At 39.1% G+C, this 18,765-nt stretch overlaps 2 protein-coding genes across 6 annotated transcripts in view; both read right to left on the reverse strand.

Moving 5' to 3' along the window:
- Window positions 1–7,716, reverse strand: part of LOC126374669 (potassium/sodium hyperpolarization-activated cyclic nucleotide-gated channel 2) — a 317,872-nt gene extending 310,156 nt beyond the window's left edge. For all 4 annotated transcript variants that reach the window (XM_050021374.1, XM_050021372.1, XM_050021373.1 and 1 more), the window contains exon 1: window positions 7,655–7,716. In XM_050021374.1, the coding sequence (XP_049877331.1) occupies window positions 7,655–7,701 (47 nt within the window). In that variant the 5' untranslated portion in view covers window positions 7,702–7,716. The remainder of the gene's footprint in view (window positions 1–7,654) is intronic.
- Window positions 1–18,765, reverse strand: part of LOC126374664 (GPI ethanolamine phosphate transferase 3) — a 387,485-nt gene that overhangs the window by 260,950 nt on the left and 107,770 nt on the right. The window lies entirely within an intron of this gene.

Below are 18,765 nucleotides of genomic sequence, written 5' to 3' on the forward strand. Positions count from 1 at the left end.
GCAGAATGGCATAGAAAAGTAAATAATTAACTCGGAAATAATTTGACAAGTTCAGATAATTAGATGACAGAAGCACTTCATGTTTACCCTGTTCATCAAGAAGTACCTATGACACAGTAGTACTAGATATCACAGAGGTCATCTACACCATTGGTAGACAAGATACATAACTTATTCAAGATAACACTTAAAACATTTAGAGGATTATAATTGGTTTACTACAAGATAACCATACTTAAAAATGATATTATATATATTATAACAGTACATAATCCCTTCTCACAGTCTCTGTTAAGTGGTGTTAATAATGTTATCTTCTCCGAATGATACTTACAATATAAGATGATGATAATATACCCTAACAATAAAAACAGAAAGAGTGTTAAGAGAGTACAGGCAAAAGATAGCCTTATTATAGTAAGCAATTTCTTCCAAATTACTCTAATCTTATTATAATTCAAGCTTCCAACGTATGGGTGATGATTATTGGTACCAACCTAACCAACAAGAGAACACCACTTGGAGAGTCACCTAGTTAAGCACTAGTAGTGAACTGTCTGACTAGAGAATAGACAGACTATTTGTTTCCTTTTAGAGCTATCACAATAGAGGATAGACAATGGACTTGATGTATCAACCCTATTAACATGAAAATCAACCACTAAGACTGTTGCAAAGCGCAAATATACCTATGCCTTATTTTAATACCTACAGCTATCATTTAGCGGATGGACAGTGGATTTGATGGTACCAAATTAATGTACATAAGAGCTATCACTAGGAAGTTTGCCATTGCTAAGCGCTAATATACCTATTTTATATTTCCATACCTAGAGCTATCACTTAGAGGATAGACAATGGACTTAAAGGCACAATGCACATAAGAGCTACCATTAGGAAGGTCGCCATTGATAAGCGCTAATATACCTATTTGTCATTTCCATACCTAGAGCTATCACTTAGAGGATAGACAATATACTTGAAGGTATCAATGCAATGAACATAAGAGCTACCACTAGGAAGGTCGCCACTGACAAGCGCTAACATACCTATTTCTCATTTCCATACTTAGAGCTATCACTTAGAGGATAGACAATGGACTTGATGGTATCAACCTAATTAACAAAAGATCTACCACCAGGAAGGTCGCCATTGCCAAGCGCTAATATACCTATTTATCATTTCCATGCCTAGAGCTATCACTTAGAGGATAGACAATGGACTTGAAGGTATCAACACAATGAATGTAAGAGCTACCACTAAGAAAGTCGCCATTGACAAGCGCTAACATACCTATTTGTCATTTCCATACTTAGAGCTATCACGTAGAGGATAGACAATGGACTTGATGGTATGAACCCTATTAACATAAGAGCTACCACGATTATGGTCGGCATTGGCAAGCTTTATATACCTATTTCTCATTTCCATACTTAGAGCTATCACTTAGAGGATAGACAATGGACTATATGGTATGAACCCTATTAATATAAGAGCTACCACGATTATGGTCGGCATTGGCAAGCGCTATATACCTATTTCTCATTTCCATACCTAGAGCTATCACTTAGAGGATAGACAATGGACTTGATGGTATCAACTCAAACAACATAAAGCTACCACTACAAGTATCGCCTTTTGCTAAACGCTAGTAGATAGCTAGAACATAGACCAACTATTTTTTATACTTTTATTTCCATGTTTCGTTTGTCACTTGAGGAATCGAAGATAAACCATTGAATTATCGGGGCTTACCTACCCATGTTGAAACTCAAGATTAGACTAATGCTGAGAAACAATAGACTATTATGTCAAATTGATTATTATAAAATAATGAGAGTACAAATTCTGAAGAAATAACCGACAATTCAAAACCTAAAAGCCTCTGTTCTATTAATCAACCTCAACTGTGCTAGAAATCAAAGTATTAATAGTATGTAATGTCAGAGATTACTTTCAAAAGAGATAACTGTACACAAGACATGGTTAGAGAATACTGCTATTAAATTCTTTCAACCAACATCATAAAATTCAAATAGCACATAAATAATAATGAATAACATTGCCCGAAGAGTGAGTAAAGATAGCAACAGGATCTGTGGAACAGAGACAACAGTATCAGCAGGCAGCCCCACAGCCAACAGCATGAACAGAAAGCCCACAAGGAACAGTATCAGCAGGCCGCCCCACAGCCAGCAATAAAAGCAGTGATGCAACCAGTCATGATCAGCAGTGCCATAACCAGCAGTACCAGCAGCCCTACAGCCAGCAGTAGTAGCAGAGCTACAACCAGATGTATTAGCAGTCTCACAGCCATTAGTATCAACAGTGGCCCAGGCAGCAAGGCCGTTTAAGAATAGTACCTGATGAGGAGGAAGAATTCCCTATAAAGTTATAATGGGAAAATTTGCACAAGCAAATATACCTACCTTTATGATATTTACTTTTTCAAAATTCTGGTAAAATTAATTCCGAATGTCTATCACTAAAAGTTTTAGCATTATCATTAAGACATGGGATTCAAATCCTGTCTTTGTTAATCAGGAATAACAATACTAATCTCAGTATAAATTGAGGTACCTACCTGATAATATTATAACTTCAATGAAAATCTCCTTCAAGTATTACATTCGAAATTGTAAAATTTTGATACCTAGTTCGGTTAGATAGAATAGTTGCCCTTTTTATTATTAACTCATAGGTGAAAAGGAAGGAAAAATAGTTCATTAGTAACATATAACTTACATCACCATTAGCGTTTTCTCTAAATTATGTTGTTGTAGATTTATTAAGTTGTTGCTGATCAGCCCAAAACACAGTTTACAATTAATATAAAAATTACAACAATAATGTCCCTCCACTTAATCAATCGGAACCAAACTGCAGTGGAGAAGTAACAATAATATTTTCATGATAAATATATGTTTATCCTATTTTTCGGTTAGTGTTGTAACGTAAATCAGGCAGGTCCCTTCACTAAATAACCTGACATATTAAATCTTCAGGATGGGTACGAGAAGTGAATCCCTGTGCAAACAACAGGATCATGTTAAGTTAGGTTAAAGGAAAGGATGATTTTTACGAACGATGATAATATACCTACACGACCGATAATTAATAAATTAATGTTATCCTTATATGTAACTGCATACCTAAGGGTAAAATATGTTTTATTCATTTATTTATTTTTTCCAGTAAATAATAGGACGTTACTATTACTGTCCTAAAAACAAATTCAATAATTATTACACTAAAGAGTTACGTGTGTTAATGTGTTGTGTGTACGTTGTTCTATCATCTGATTGGTGGGTGAAAGGTTGCATAGAGGAATAGGAAAAAATCCACAACAAGTTATATTTATTATTACCACATAAAAAAATATACTAAATATTATTACCAAGCCCATATGATCGATATTAGGTAATACACAATAACGTGGGCTCAGGTAATCTATTTTAATAAAAACAAAATCTTAATTATTACGAAGATAATTATCACACAAGTACATAATGTAAATGCACTTCCCCTCTTTATACTTTCAGCCTCATTTAACAATATCTTATAATAAAGAGGAAAGTTTAGTTCAGTGGTTCTGAATATTTTAATGAAAAAGGTCATTTGAATAAATGTATCGAAATTCTTACTTGCACTTATATTTGTATTTTCTCTAATCAATTTGACATGTTGTCTTAGGATTCATTTAACTACTCAATGTCGACAACAATTGCCAACTTAGCACAGGATGTTACAATCAATCTTGTGTCTGGGTGCCCTCGTCATTACCCTTTCTTCTTTATGTATTTCTTCTTATTTTATGTATGTAAACAAATAATGTGTAACTTTGATAATTATTGTAGCCCTTGGTGTGCCAATGAAAAATGAGTGTTATACTATATGATGAAGTCTCACAGTCCTTTCGACTATAACTATCGTTGTTGTTCAAGAGCTTCGGAAATGTGCTCTATGGTGAGGTCCCTGTGAGGCTCTTATAGCCAATCTTGATGTTGAGCTCCATCAGAAATTTGTTCTTGTGTAGTTCTTTTGTTGTGAAATTGATAGTAATGTGAAATAGGTATTTAATGTACTTGCTCAACTTCAACTTTATTATTTAGAACTATGTATCTATTCTAGTACAGTATAGTATAACCATATATAACATACTAATATCGATTCCATTCTTGAGAATTGGTGAAACTTTGTTTAGCGAACAGTTATTATTCTTATTGTTTTTTACATGATAATATCAAAACGTTTGGTGGAACGCCGCGCTGAGTTTATCAGGCGACGGCTGTGCCTCTGACTGCCTTTATTGGGATTAAAGTCATGGGCAGCTTAATTAGCTTTTGTGATAACAATGTACTTTATTCATTAATGAATAATCATATTATTGGTACTCGTTTCAATTTAAATGTTTCATTCCCAACTAAACTTTGAACATCTACACTGTTAAAAACCTCTCGAACAAGGAGCGAGTATAATTATGAGATTAAACGAACTTACCTGTAAGTGAAGTTCTATCTCAATTATACGAAGCTCCTTGTTCGAGAGGACTCCCTCCCTTCAATTTTAATATCCCGCCCTAAAGCTTCCACAGGTGATGGAGTTGTCCATGAAACATGCTTTAAACATAATGACATTAGTTGACAGCTGCGTTCAGGAAGCGGGAAACTAACTTTTTTTTTTAGCTTTGGATATGAGCTTTGAAAATTGTGACGATGCTGGAGCATAAGACGTAGACTACACTGTTAAAAACCTCTCGAACAAGGAGCTTCGTATAATTGAGATAGAACTTCACTTACAGGTAAGTTCGTTTAATCTCATAATTCTATAACAAGCATAGCAAGTGATACGTACGCCGCAATATATGACTGGACCTATAGTCACAGATCAGAACAGACTGCTAAACCCATTTAACTGTACAAAGCTGCTACGCCGTAGACGCCGGAACCAACCGAGTGCTACGAATCTCTACGTAACACCAGAATGCTTTGTTAAGATTGTAAATAAATATGCATTATAAAACGAATTACTAACAATTTCCTGCTTATATTTTTTTCCTTTTTAAAAAAAGTATTGTTTCCACAAATGCTTGTTACCTTTTGATCCGAAAACACAATAAGCAATGAATTACTTATCAAATAAAACGCTACGTTCATTTTGTTGGTAACTTTCCCCATCGTAAGTCGCGAACGAGGGCGTAAGTTATGAAATTACTTTTGTGAAAATCTCCTTGCGATAACACTTCCCCATATAAGTAGGTTGAGCTTCAATCGGCAATTGTTTTTTCTATACGTAGCTCTAGCATTTATACATAGTTAGATCGACGGATTACAATGATGCAATCTATTCAAGAATTTATAATAAAGTATTCTGTGTTCCGTGTTGAGGAGCTCGGTGGCGCAGCGGTAAACGCGCTCGGTCTGCGACTGTTGAAGTTAAGCAACTTTCGCAAAGGCCGGGCATAGGATGGGTTACCACAAAAAAAAACATCTCGAGCTCTTCCGTGCTTCGGAAGGCACGTTAATCCGTTGGTCCCGGCTGCATTAGAAGTCGTTAATAACCATCAATCCGCACTGGGCCGGCGTGATGGTTTAAGGCCCGATCTTATCCATCCATAGGGAAGGCCCGTGCCCTAGCAGTGGGGACGTTAATGGACTGATGATGATGATGATTCTGTGCGCAGTGGGAAGATCACAATACATGTAACTATAATACTTTATATTTACATAAAATAGATCCACGCCTGTATCCCCGAATGGGTAAACAGAGCTCTATAGTAGGTACCTATACCCACTCCTCCCCAGCTATGTTCAAGCCCCATGTATCAGGGGCGAGGCTATTGACATTAACCTTTCTTTTTCAGCGGATAAGAAAATGACAGGCATAACTTAAAATAACCGTTCACACGGTTCACCGTTCTACACGCCCTATCTATGGAGTAATGAAGGCGATTACTCCACCGACAAGAGCGCAGCTCTTAAATAAAGAGAGAGAGAACTTAAAATAAAATTAGATGGCGTCTGCAGGAATTATCACCATTGAAAATGTATTATTAGCTTCCTACATATTTATTTCCGTCTATTTGTTTGAAAAAATAGATAACAAATAAGATTGATCTTATTTACGCTAAAGAATGCTGAAGGTTTGCGGAAATGTCGCGAAGAAACTATACAATATGTTGTGGTTGACATTCATTAGCGACAACCAAGTAACCTTTGTACTTGACATTAAGTTGTCTACTCCTACTCAGACTCCGTACATTTCAGTTCCATTTAAGGTTTTGAGGCGCCAAGGCTGTACCTGTGGTTGGGGGTCCCATTTGCTTTTATTTTTATCACAAGATTTGAGAGCGTTTGACCACGAACCGCCTCCGTGGTCCAGTGGTTGAGCTTTGGGCTCACGATCCGGAGATCCCAGGTTCGAATACCGATGGGGACGTATCACAAAAATCACTTTGTTATCCCTAGTTAGGACATTAAAGGCTGATCACCTGATTGTTCGAAAGTAAGATGATCGGACGGCACGTTAAGCCGTTGATCCCGGTTACTACTTACTGATATAAGTATGTAGTCGTTAAATGAGTCATGTCAGGGGCTTTTGGTGGCTCAATAATAACCCTGACACCAAGATTGATGAGGCTGGTATTCCACCTCACAAATCCACGCGACAAGGAGAAGAGGAAGAAGACCGCGAGCCTGGTCTAAAGTAGACCACATCTAAGGCGAAGCACGCAAACTCAAATAGTGCCAAATCACTCTTGCCTTGGTAATCTTAGGATGGTATTAATAAACTAATCTCAGCTTCGAGACTGCCCTCAAGATTATGTCAATGTGACAGTTCTCATATAAAAACAGAGACTTGAGCATGATCTTGAGGGCAGTCTCAGCTGAGATTCGTTTATTAATACCACCCTTAGTTCTTATACCAACTTTGACATGTTGGAAGTATTTTTTTGAATAAGGAAGCATGTATGTTTTAGTTGATTATTAAGTATTGTTATTTAGTAGGTCTAGTAGGTAGTCTGAAAGTGCCTACACAGTCACAGAATTTCCCAATTCATCGGAGGGTCATGTCGACGCAAATTTCCATACATTAAGCGACTATTATCGACGCTAATTCTAATCGCTATGCCGACTTCGAGAAATAGATCAAATCCCGACTCAATTTCAAAGCCGCGGAGTTCTATTATCGCATGTTCCGTGACGCTTTGTGGTTCTACGCTGTGGATTTAGGTGCGGTAATTGAATATTCACATCCCGATGGTTGCCGTTCAACGTTCTCATCGCTTTTATATCCAACTACCTTCAATGTCCCATACAACCCATATTGAACGTGTAGAAATCGCGAGACTTGGCAACTGATATGGAAATATAGAGCGACTTCATCTCGTCACAGGGAATATTATACAGAGTAATGTCCTAAGTAATTCAGTACGACAGCACTTTCGCCTTGGCGTTAGTCCAAAGGCATTAGTTCGCCTTTACACCTAGAGATAAGAAATGCTTCGTAGGTAAACTGTAATATAGAGTAGCTTTTGAACACCTAACAGTCACATGTATAAGTTGGTTACCTGACCTAATAGAGACCATTCATAATATAGTACATCAATATAAGTTTTGTTACAAAAGAAGCATTTATAATAGTGTGTACTCACGTGTTGTTGGCGGAGGAGAGCCGCCGGTGTAGGCTGCGCAGCGACATGGCGTACCCCTAGCAGGGCGGGCTGCCGCTGCCCTTCCCGCGCGGCCGGCGCAGCGCGCGCGCACCGAAGAAGGCACCCTCCTCGTTGCAGGACTGCGAGCGCTGCGAGGCCAACATGCCGGCCGCGCGGCCCAGCGCGTGCAGCGGCCGCACGCGCGCGCGCCTGCCCCACCCGCACCCGCCCACCACCTCAATCTTGGCGGCCACCCGCGCTCGCGCCCGCGCCCGCGCCCGTGTACGCGCCCGCGCCCGCGCCTGCGCCACCCGCGCGCGTAACGCACTCACGCCCGCGCCACGCACACACGTGCCACACGCGCGTCGCTCGCGCGCATCGAGCGCCCGCGACACGTTCGCGACTCCGCTCCGCTTTCCGCTGTCCGCTCCGCTCGCGCGCCGGTACTCACGGTCCGACACACACACACCGACCGCTTGGCACTTGTGTACACTAAACTACCTTACCGAGCTAACTAACGCGTAATTGATAGTATCGATTCCAGGCGCTTCGTCGTTTGCTTGATTTGTATCGTATTTGACTAATTTATTAATTAATTATTGTTGTGAGGTTAGCTCGCGCCTCCGGTCCGAGTGTCTGAAACAAATTAGAATTTGTAATTAGATTACAGAATCGTTTTACGACGAGAACGAATCGAAAGGAAATTGGAATTGAGCGACCCCGGTTCACGTACAACCTAATCGATTCAGGTGCGTGAACTAATGATGAAAGGTAACCTTTGCCGGAAGAGGGATCATTATTAAAATATTTATCACGATGCGAATTCATAGAGTAGACGTGTTCGCACATTCTCGTAATTAAATATACCTACTCAAATGAGTCATAAGTTAATTGTGTCACGGAATGATTTTTGTTTTGGATGTAATTAAGAGTGTGTGGGCGGAGCAAGTTTTAATGAAACGGTCAGCGGGCCGCGGCCGGAGCCGGAGCTCCGACCCAGTTAATCCTTTGAAAGCTTCTAATCTCCACACTTCGACGTACGAAACAAGCGCGGAACAGATTTTTTGCATTGTGCTGGAGACCTCCAGAAATAGGTCAAGTGTAATTGAGACAAATGACAGAAAGCAACCTGCCGCCTCTCACGAAACTTCCGAAGAACAAAGGTACAAAATATTTTTGCGGAAAAGTGTTTCAAAGTTCTCGTCATCGTGTGAGATAAAATGGGAAGAAAAGTACTCGCGAACGGGATTCGCACACGTTCCCCGCTCCCTGGAAGAAATCTTTGCCAAGTTGATAAAATCGAAACCTTTGCTCTCGCATTCAATTCTTAGATTCAACGTTCCATCCTTTTCGTTTTCATGTGAACCTAGGTAATCCTCAATTGTAAAGTGCAATGTTATTTTTGGATATAAACACATTGGAGTTTATGTAAAAAAGAAAAAAAACAATCTGAAAAGCCTCTTTTCCCTAGTGCCCCACATATGGGGCATGCACGTAGTAGTAAATGTATTTGCCTCATATCTGGTTCATACATAGTGAACGTGTTAACATTGTATCTACTTGAGCTCCCTTATGAAAAATATCAAATCGTCGTGATCGGACCACTTTCTCAAAGAACAGGCTTACCTGTTATCATATTTTACATAATTTCATCCAAGTAGCGGGAACACTGCGCAGAGATTAGCGATTACGTCGCTGAATTTTCCATTAAAAGTTGATCCAGCCAACTCAATATTATTTCTCGTACTTTGCCCGCCGCGGGTGCTACCATACGGGCTTACGGGCGAGGCTTTCCCAGTTTCTTTTTTTTAAATTCAGCTTGCTTTTTCAAATAAGGACAATGTTCTTTAAAAGTATAGTAGCCATGGTAGCCCAGTTGGTAGAACGCTTGCCTCTCACTTTGACTGTCGAATTTGTTTTCGAATTCATGTTTGGATCATAAATGATTATCACGTGCTCAGCGGTGAAGGAAAACATTGTGAGGAAATCCACATTCCCGTGAAATGCATTTTCGGAGGTATGTGACCTAACCTGTATTGGGCTGGTTTTCCCTTTAAAGGTCAGACAGGCAGTCGCTTTTGTAAAAAAGCGGACCTGTCCGGGAGATTCGCAAGGAACAGTCCGGTGAGCCCGAGAACGTTTAGCCGGCTAAGCCGTTCCCCAGGGTAGGCCGCGAGGAGGTAGTTCTTGAGCAATTCCCACGGAAAGTCGAACCATCACCTACATACGCCATACTGTGAATGCGGTCACCCGGATCAAACCCTATCTCACAAAGTGAACGAGTGCCCTCTACACCGGTTCCCAGGTGGCATAGTCGAGCTGAATTGTGTGACGACTGCGGCAGAGACTTGGTTCAGATATTAGATCCACGTAGTATTATTTTTGCCATACGCAATATAATAATAATTTGCTTTAAAAGAACATAACACAAACAGCCTATACGTCCCACTGCTTGGCACAGTCCTTCTCTAAATCAACCAGAGGGGGTATGAAGCATATTCCATCACGCTGCTCCTCTGCGGGTTGGTGGACGTGTTTTTACGGCTAATAGCCGGGACCAACGGCTTTGTAATAATTATTTTTCCATCACTTCCCATTAATATTGAGCTCAGTACAAATATGTATCAATATACCTATGAAAAATCGAGGAGCTCGGTGGCGCAGCGGTAAACGCGCTCGGTCTGCGATTGTTGAAGTTAAGCAACTTTCGCAAAGGCCGGTCATAGGATGGGTGACCACAAAAAAAAAGTTTTCATCTCGAACTCCTCCGTGCTTCGGAAGGCACGTTAAGGCGTTGGTCCCGGCTTCATTAGCAGTCGTTAATAACCACCAATCCGTACTGGGCCCGCGTGGTGGTATCCGCACTGGGTCCTATCCATCCATAGGGAAGGCCCGTGCCCCAGCAGTGGGGACGTTAATGGGCTGGTGATGATGACCTATGAATTTACAATAAAAAAACAGACTGAGAGTCCGAAACTAGCTCTTCTTCTTCCGGTATCCATACAATCTCCTTCAAATTAAAATAGGTAAAATAAAACTATCGTATTACTACGTTGTAAGATAAATACTCGTATACTAAGTGGGGTTTTAAACGTTACTAAAGAATCGACTACAATTTACTTCCGCGGCACTAGACGCAGTGGTAAATGAGAGCCATCAGTAAAAAATACTTACTTTCAGAGACCACCTTTGTTACTCGAAATAGGAATAATTTTCCATCCGTTCCACCGCCGTCGAAATACAAACGTGAAATGAAAGGTTGCAAAATATTAAAAACTGTTCTCTCGAAACTGTGACTGAGCCAATTTAGTGAGATCTCGGAAAATACGAACAAAAAGTTGATTTCTTCTGCGTTTCGTTTGGTTGGCGTGAGCTTGGTTGGATGAGGGATGGCTCGCAGTGAATTAGGTATGATTTAGCTATATCTGTATAATGCGATAGTCGCAAAGTTGGGAGTGAGTGTGACAGGATGCCACAACGAATATAGCTGGCAAGTGGTCGCGGAACTCCCGACATTATTGCATTAAACTCTGCCTGTTTTATGAGCCTGAAACTGAGCTTTAGGATTTATTTAAACGGCAAATGTTCCGAGCGTTTTGGAAGCAGTTAACTGTTTTATAAGTAATTATTATTATGATTCATTTTATTGCCTCATATTATTGTTACTGTGTTTCTCTTAATTTGAATTTGAATGAAATAAAAGATTTTCGCTTTTTATTTTTTGATAGATGAAAACACAATTGTTTTGATCAATAGCATTCTAACTGATATAATCAGTGTATGTTTAGATAGATTTTATAATAAATATTTAAATAAGGTCACGACTATGTTTTGATTATATAACACACAACTACTCAGAAAGGATAACTTCTTAAAAATGTATTTCTATTATTTCTATTTCTATAAGTAACGTACTTACCAGAGGGAAGCACCAACAGTCAGTACTATTCTGAAGCGGAGGACAGGAGTCCTAGTACGGCTTTGAAATAGACTACTCTGGGCGCCATCCCAATCGCGCCAGGCAGAGTACTGCGGGGCGGAAGGCAAGAGGGAAACCACTATCCTATTTTTTCCAAAATACTACACCGATAAGAGCGTGGCTCTTAAATTAGTGATGTGATGAAGTAATATTTAATATAGACCACAAGATTTGTGAAGAACGTTGTCGATTGTCTTCCCGGAAATGTCGGGGAATCCGACAGAGTGTTGTCTTTCTAACGCGATAGGCGATAGGCTGACTTCTCACATTGCATCTTCTTGGCATTGTCACCATAATGCCATCTCAGCACTTATTATCAACAATGGCTGCAAGTTGTCTTCGATTACTTGTGTTTCCACCCCATTAGGGATTACGGGCGTGAGTTTATGTAAGTCTGAAGAAATAGAAATAAATTCATCGTAACCCCTCTCGGTTCTATCTGCCTGTAAAATATATTATGCAAACCAACGAAGACATCACGCCAGAGTGAGGTATATGAGTGAGTAATCGTCCCCCCGGTTCGTTTCCCGTGTCCGTACGAACCCCAGCGGTGTTGAAATTAGCATTTACCGTCATGACCGTACCGGATACCTCACTCATCGCATTAGCAAGTCACGGGGTTACTTGTAACTACACTGTAATTTAATACCCGGGATGTCATCAATGCCTTCTACTTCACGAGAATGAGGGACTTTTTACGGCCTCTGTGGTCCAGTGGTTGAGCGTTGGACTCACGATCCGGAGGCCCCGGGTTCGAATCCCGGTGAGGGCATATCATAAAAATCACTTTGTGATCCCTAGTTTGGTTAGGACATTACAGGCTGATCACCTGATTGTCCGAAAGTAAGATGATCCGTGCTTCGGAAGGCACGTTAAGCCGTTGGTCCCGGTTACTATTTACTGATGTAAGTGAGTAATCGTTACGTGAGCCATGTCAGGGGCCTTTGGCGGCTCAATTATAACCCTGACACCAGGGTCGATGAGGTTGGTATTCTACCTCATAACCCACACGATAAGAAGAGAAGAAGAGGGACTTTCCAGGCCACGTTCTTTTAAAATAATACAGATGGCGCTGTCGAGATTTGACGTGATAATTACCTATTTTCTCCTTACACGGATAATTACATAATTATTGAAAAATACAATGGTGCTAATTCCTGTAAATACCATCCAATTTTATTTTAAGTTATATCTGTCATTTTCTTATCCGCCGAAAAGGAAAGGGACGGGTAAGCGACAAGCATAAAATTTATGGAACACACGTCAATTTTAAGCACAAATCTAAACCAACCGTCGAAAAATTTTACATCCGTCAATAACCCGACACAGTTAAGTAGACAGCACGTCAAACGGATGAAACGGATTGCATACCAGCGACGTACCTTTTTGATTCGCCCGGGTTATTCATTCATTTACTCATTCTTCCTAAAATTACACAGCTCTTAAGCTGTGAATCATCCGTCCCTTTCCTTTTCGACGGATATGAAAATGACGGATATAACTTAAAATAAAATTAGGCGGTGTCTGCAGGAATCGGGGCCAATGTGATAGCAAAAACATATATAAAAACAATTGATGCTTAATTTTGATTTTATGTTTAATTCAAGTTAACTATTTTCAATTTTTATTTTTGTTTTTCTATTTTGTTATTTTCTCTTGACCATTACTTTCTGGAGGTGGAGGCCTGGAGTCCTAAAACACAGGGTATCCTAGTTTAGGCTCCAGCCTCTACAAATATTGTATTTTTGTATGTATTTATGTATCCATGTGTTTTTGTAGAGGAAATAAAGATTTTACTTGCTTACTTACTTACTATACTTGATTTTTGGATCATTATTATGTTATAGAATTATGTTGCTACCTATTTTGCTTCTCTTCATTTTGATCAGAATAATAATGGGTGGCAAATGTAATTGTGCCTGGGGGTAATAAAAAGGGGTCATTGTTTCTACCCAAAAACAAAGATAACAGACATATGTAATGTCTGTTATTTAGAAGGTTAAACGAAGGAAAATCTTTACATCGTCATCTATATTGCTTTAACACGTTCAACGCCACGCAAAACCGTTGGTTGTTTCAATCAAGCGATGGGGGACACGGGTGAGCCAAACTGTACTGATGGGTCAACGGGGGTCACCCGTGAACCAATAGAGGGTTTCGATTTAAACACGATTTACAGGCTACAACGCAGCGATTTCACGTAAAACTGTTAGAAGAAAGTTAAGTGAATGAGTATTCTCTCTTGGCCCACCTGTGGGCCGTGTGGCATTGAACGTGTTAAAGAACGTAGACTGGAAAGTTCCTCATTAAGTGTTTTATCTACGTACATACAAAACCAAAAGAGAATGGATATAATAGAACTATTTGAAACTGTAATAAAACAATTAGCGATTTTCGTGTACATCATCATCAGCCCATTAACGTCCCCACTGCTGGGGCACGGGCCTTCCCTATGGATGGACAGGGAGATCTGGCCTTATACCACCACGCGGGCCCACTGCGAATTGGTGGTTATTAACGACTGCTAATGCAACCGGGACCAACGGCTTAACGTGCCTTCCGAAGCACGGAGGAGCTCGAGATGAAAACTTTTTTTTGTGGTCACCCATCCTATGACCGGCCTTCGCGAAAGTTGCTTAACTTCAACAATCGCAGACCGAGCACGTTTACCGCTGCGCCACCGAGCTCCTCAACTTTCTTTCGTGTACACTAGTAATTAATTTAGTTATCCGTGAAATTAAATATTCGCTGTATGATTGCTCTACGTAATATCTTGTCATCGAACTGAGTTTTATAAAACGATATTCAGTTTGGATGACATTTTATCAATGCAGCTATTGGTTTACGATCTCTTTGCGCTCCCCATTTGTTCGGCCAAGTGATTAATGCCGTCAGAGGTAAATTTAAGAAAGACAAAGAGTTGAGAAATGTGGTGTTGGAGGAGGATGGAATAAGTTGAACAATAAGGATTATTAATAAGGAAGTGCTAGAAATAGTAATAGAAAGGAGACACATTTTGAGAGTTTGGGCACTTGATAAGACAGGACTAATTTATTAAAAACCTCATGGAAGGGAAGACGGATGGAAAGAGAGGACGGGGAAGACCAGAAAAGCTTACATAGAAAAAATAAAGAGAAGGCTAACGCCTGGCCTTTGATAGACAAGAATGGAGAATGCTACACAGACAAGAGCGTGGCACTAAAATTAACAATGGTAAGAGGTAAATATACAATTAAGTGACGTCACAGAAACCGTATTGCCTGTCAGGCTAGAAAGCAATTCGAAATTTATTTGAGTAAGTAAAGATCCTACACTATAGACACAGTATAATAATACCAGTATTGTAACCCAATCACCAAGTCAGACCCGTCAGTGCTCCTTATTTGAACGCCCACGTTGCAAATCTAGGGTAAGTCACGCAAAAAAGGTCGCATCTCGAAAATACCCAACGACGTAACCGTTTTTGAAATCACATTCGAAATTATTTTAAATTGCGTGTGCCTCTTAAAATTAATTGCGCGCAACCAAAAAAAGCTTCGTACAAAGCGCGTATTTCGCACTCGAGTGAGGTTGGAGCCTCCGAAGCTTGGAGGTAAATCACTGATTCAAATAAGGGTCTATGATTGATTCGCGGGCCGCGGGCCGCGTTGATTAATGACTCTCACGACAACACTAAAATGAACCATAACCTCAGGGAACTTTCCTTACATGATAACTTATTTTAGTGAGGGCTGAGTGTGGAATTTCTCTGTTATAATAATAAAAATAAAATAATAATAATAATATCATTTATTTCAGATTTAAAATCCATACATTAAAATAGATACCACAAACATAAAATAGTAAAAAATAAATACAAATTCGAATTACTAATTAAACAATTTAAATAAAATAAAATAAAAAATAAATTAATTCATATTAAAAACAAATCAATTAGTAAAAGTGAAGTTACCAGTGGTTCTATGTGATATGGTGGCCTATCCACACCACCACGTAGTCATGTGGTGGCGGTGATATTATTCCTGACACTTTTTTTATGACAATAAAAACTATAACTGATTATTCCGCTTTACTAGAGCTTGTTAAACAAAATATGTTAAGGAATATTTTTACATAGGTATCTATTGCAAGAGTTTTTTTTAGAATTTGTCAATTTTCAATACCGGGTTTCGTCAAACGGTTTCGTCGTTTGTGATATGTGATACGTTTGTGATGTACGGCATAGAGGACCCATCCTGACTGGCGTGTTATTCGCAATTTTGAAAGATGTCAATTGACAGTGTCGATGGCGTCGTGCGAGCATAATGTTGTTTTCTATCCACCTTTCCCCTTTTTATATATAATAATATCACATCACCAGCCCATTAACGTCCCCACTGCTGGGGCACGGGCCTTCCCTATGGATGGATAGGGAGATCGGGCCTTAAACCACCACGCGGGCCCACTGCGGATTGGTGGTTAATATATAATAATATACGTTATATCAATAAGAAGTTGCAGGTTAAAGTGACACTACATCTTTGATTCATAACACCGGCACTATAGCTATCGGTTATTTTTTCATAGAAAACTAACTTCAAGAGAACAGTGCTATTTAGAACCAAGAATTCTCCGCCTATCTGGACTTGACGTTCCATATGTCCTTCCCGCCAAGTTACATCCATAGAGACCGTCGAAATATGAAAAGTTAAAACGCTTTCTCGATTTGTCTCAGAGATTTGGAATTGGATACGATATCTCATCAATACGCCGTGAACGCAATAAAACTTGACACAATTTTAAAGAGCTAGCAAGTTGGCCTGTAGGGTTACCACTATAAAGGTAGGTAATACATTAATATTTCGACCTACATAAACCGTCTATAAATGTCCCACTGCTGGGCATAGGCCTCCCCTCAATCAACCGGAGAGGGTATGAACCATACTCCACCGCGCTGCTCAGGTGTGTTACGACTATCAGCCGGGACCACCGATTAACGCGTCCTCTGAAGTACAGACTATACACTCAACTAGATAAAACAAAGTACAGTCTAAAAAAGTGATTTCGACAATGAAATTTCCCCATAGGGAATCGAACCCGGACCTCCAGATCGAAAGCCTAAAGCTCTAACCACTAGACCACTGTGGATGTTATTTCGACCTACACTTGTATGGAATTCATATGTCTAGACGGTATTTTTTAATTGTAATCTTCAACTGGTTGAAGTGAAGTGCCGTACGTGCGTTCGAAAATAGAACACAAATCAACATAACTCTTCAACAGGCACATCCATCACAAGATGAACTAAGTACCCGCGCTTCAGCGAACTCTCTGTTTGTATTAGTGAAAATCGCAGTTAATAGATTATTTTTCAAGACTTTGACTTGGCAAATATTGAGTAGTACTTTCGGTACCAGATACTTATAAGGCACGTAAACAGATCTTATAATCGGCCAGTATAATGGGCACCTTTGAACCAGGTACGCGAGGCGGTATTTTAGACTGACCTGCAGTGTTTGTGTAATAATTTGAAATGATTTAATTATTCGTAATTTTAATTTTAAGTGACAAATTCTATTTCTAATGCTATAAATAAATAATATTTTATTCATGAATTAAGTAACAATGAACAGATCTTTATCTATCAGTGATAAACCATAACTATAGTTGCGACTTTCAGTTCACATAACACAGTAATGAATCCGAAAAAGTCATAGAATAGCAGGACAATAGCAGGCGTCATAACTCCCAAGACGGTAACCCTAGCGGGCACCTTATCGATTTTTCGCTAAGTCTATTTTCGCTGTTCTCGTCTTGTCCTAAATACGTGGCATTGTACATGGATCGTGGCTTGAGGGCATTGTGTCACCATCAACATCTTGCACTTCCAGAAATTGCATTGTATTCACCAGTATTCGGTATACCTACGACCGACAAGATAGGGATTTCGGATATCACGGGGAGATAGGTAGTAAGTATTAAAGAAAACGAGCAGGGGAGTTAAAAAGGCCTCACTGAAGCTATTCATCTAAAAAAGAAAACAATATTGCAATTTGACATTTGCGGATATAAAAGTAAGAGCGCAATGTACGAGTACGCAAATGTCGAATAGCAATATTGCTTTTTTAGATGAATTGCTTCGATGTTGCCTTTTAACCCCCCCAGTTCAGTGCATTTATTGATTATATTTCAATAAAGATAACATTTTACAATTGCATGGTAAGAATTAAATATGCCAAAATACGTCGGCTAGTATCGTGTCATAGGCATAGTGATGTGTCAGTCGAGATTAGGTCGATCGATTATATTCTATCTAATAAAGTTTATAACGTACTTATATTTAATTACAGTTCAATTCTGTAATTAAATATGTCTGAAACTACTTAGAAGACACACTCAGTTTATAGTTTAAAAAAAGAACGCACTGTAATTTATAACGTTTAAAAAGAAAAACAAAATTTACAGACGAACTTTCATCATAATGGCAAAACTTAAGGTGATTCGTTTTCCATACAAAAGTTGATGCAGTGCTACAGGAAAACGGATAGAGGAATATTGTTATAAAACCGATAAATAGTAATATTTTGGTGTATTATTTTCGCAAACTAACAAAAATTTAGGGTCCGAATACGAGAAGTACCATTTTTCAGACCCTCAATTTTGATCAATTCTACATTTGTAGTGGTGCAGATTACAGTGTATTTGCTGAACGTGTAGAGGTGTCAATGTTAGTTTGTGTGCGTGATAGTTTTTTTTTTCTAAAGGCTTTGACTACTTGACAAGTGTAATAGAATGTCAGTGACAATTTATAAAGAGATTTTGTATGAAGAGAATAAATATAAATAAAAAACTAAAAATACTACAATCTGAGAAAAGGAATATTGGAAAAATATTTTTGTAATAACGTATATTATATAAACATTTTTAAATAATGAGTAAGTACCGTGTTTTAAAAGAGGACATATATTATAATAAAAAATCAATACATAAAATGAAATGGCTGTATGGGCATAGTTCCCTTTGCCTTACCCTTCGGGGAAAACCAAATCAAAAAAGAAGTTGTTGCATTTGCCGGCCTAAATAGTAGTCATTTATAATTAATTGTTTTTCCATCCAACATACAGATTTATTTATATTCTCTTTGCCGCGGACT

This window comes from Pectinophora gossypiella, chromosome 17 (assembly GCF_024362695.1).
Source record: "Pectinophora gossypiella chromosome 17, ilPecGoss1.1, whole genome shotgun sequence".
In the NCBI taxonomy this organism is placed as follows: domain Eukaryota; kingdom Metazoa; phylum Arthropoda; class Insecta; order Lepidoptera; family Gelechiidae; genus Pectinophora; species Pectinophora gossypiella.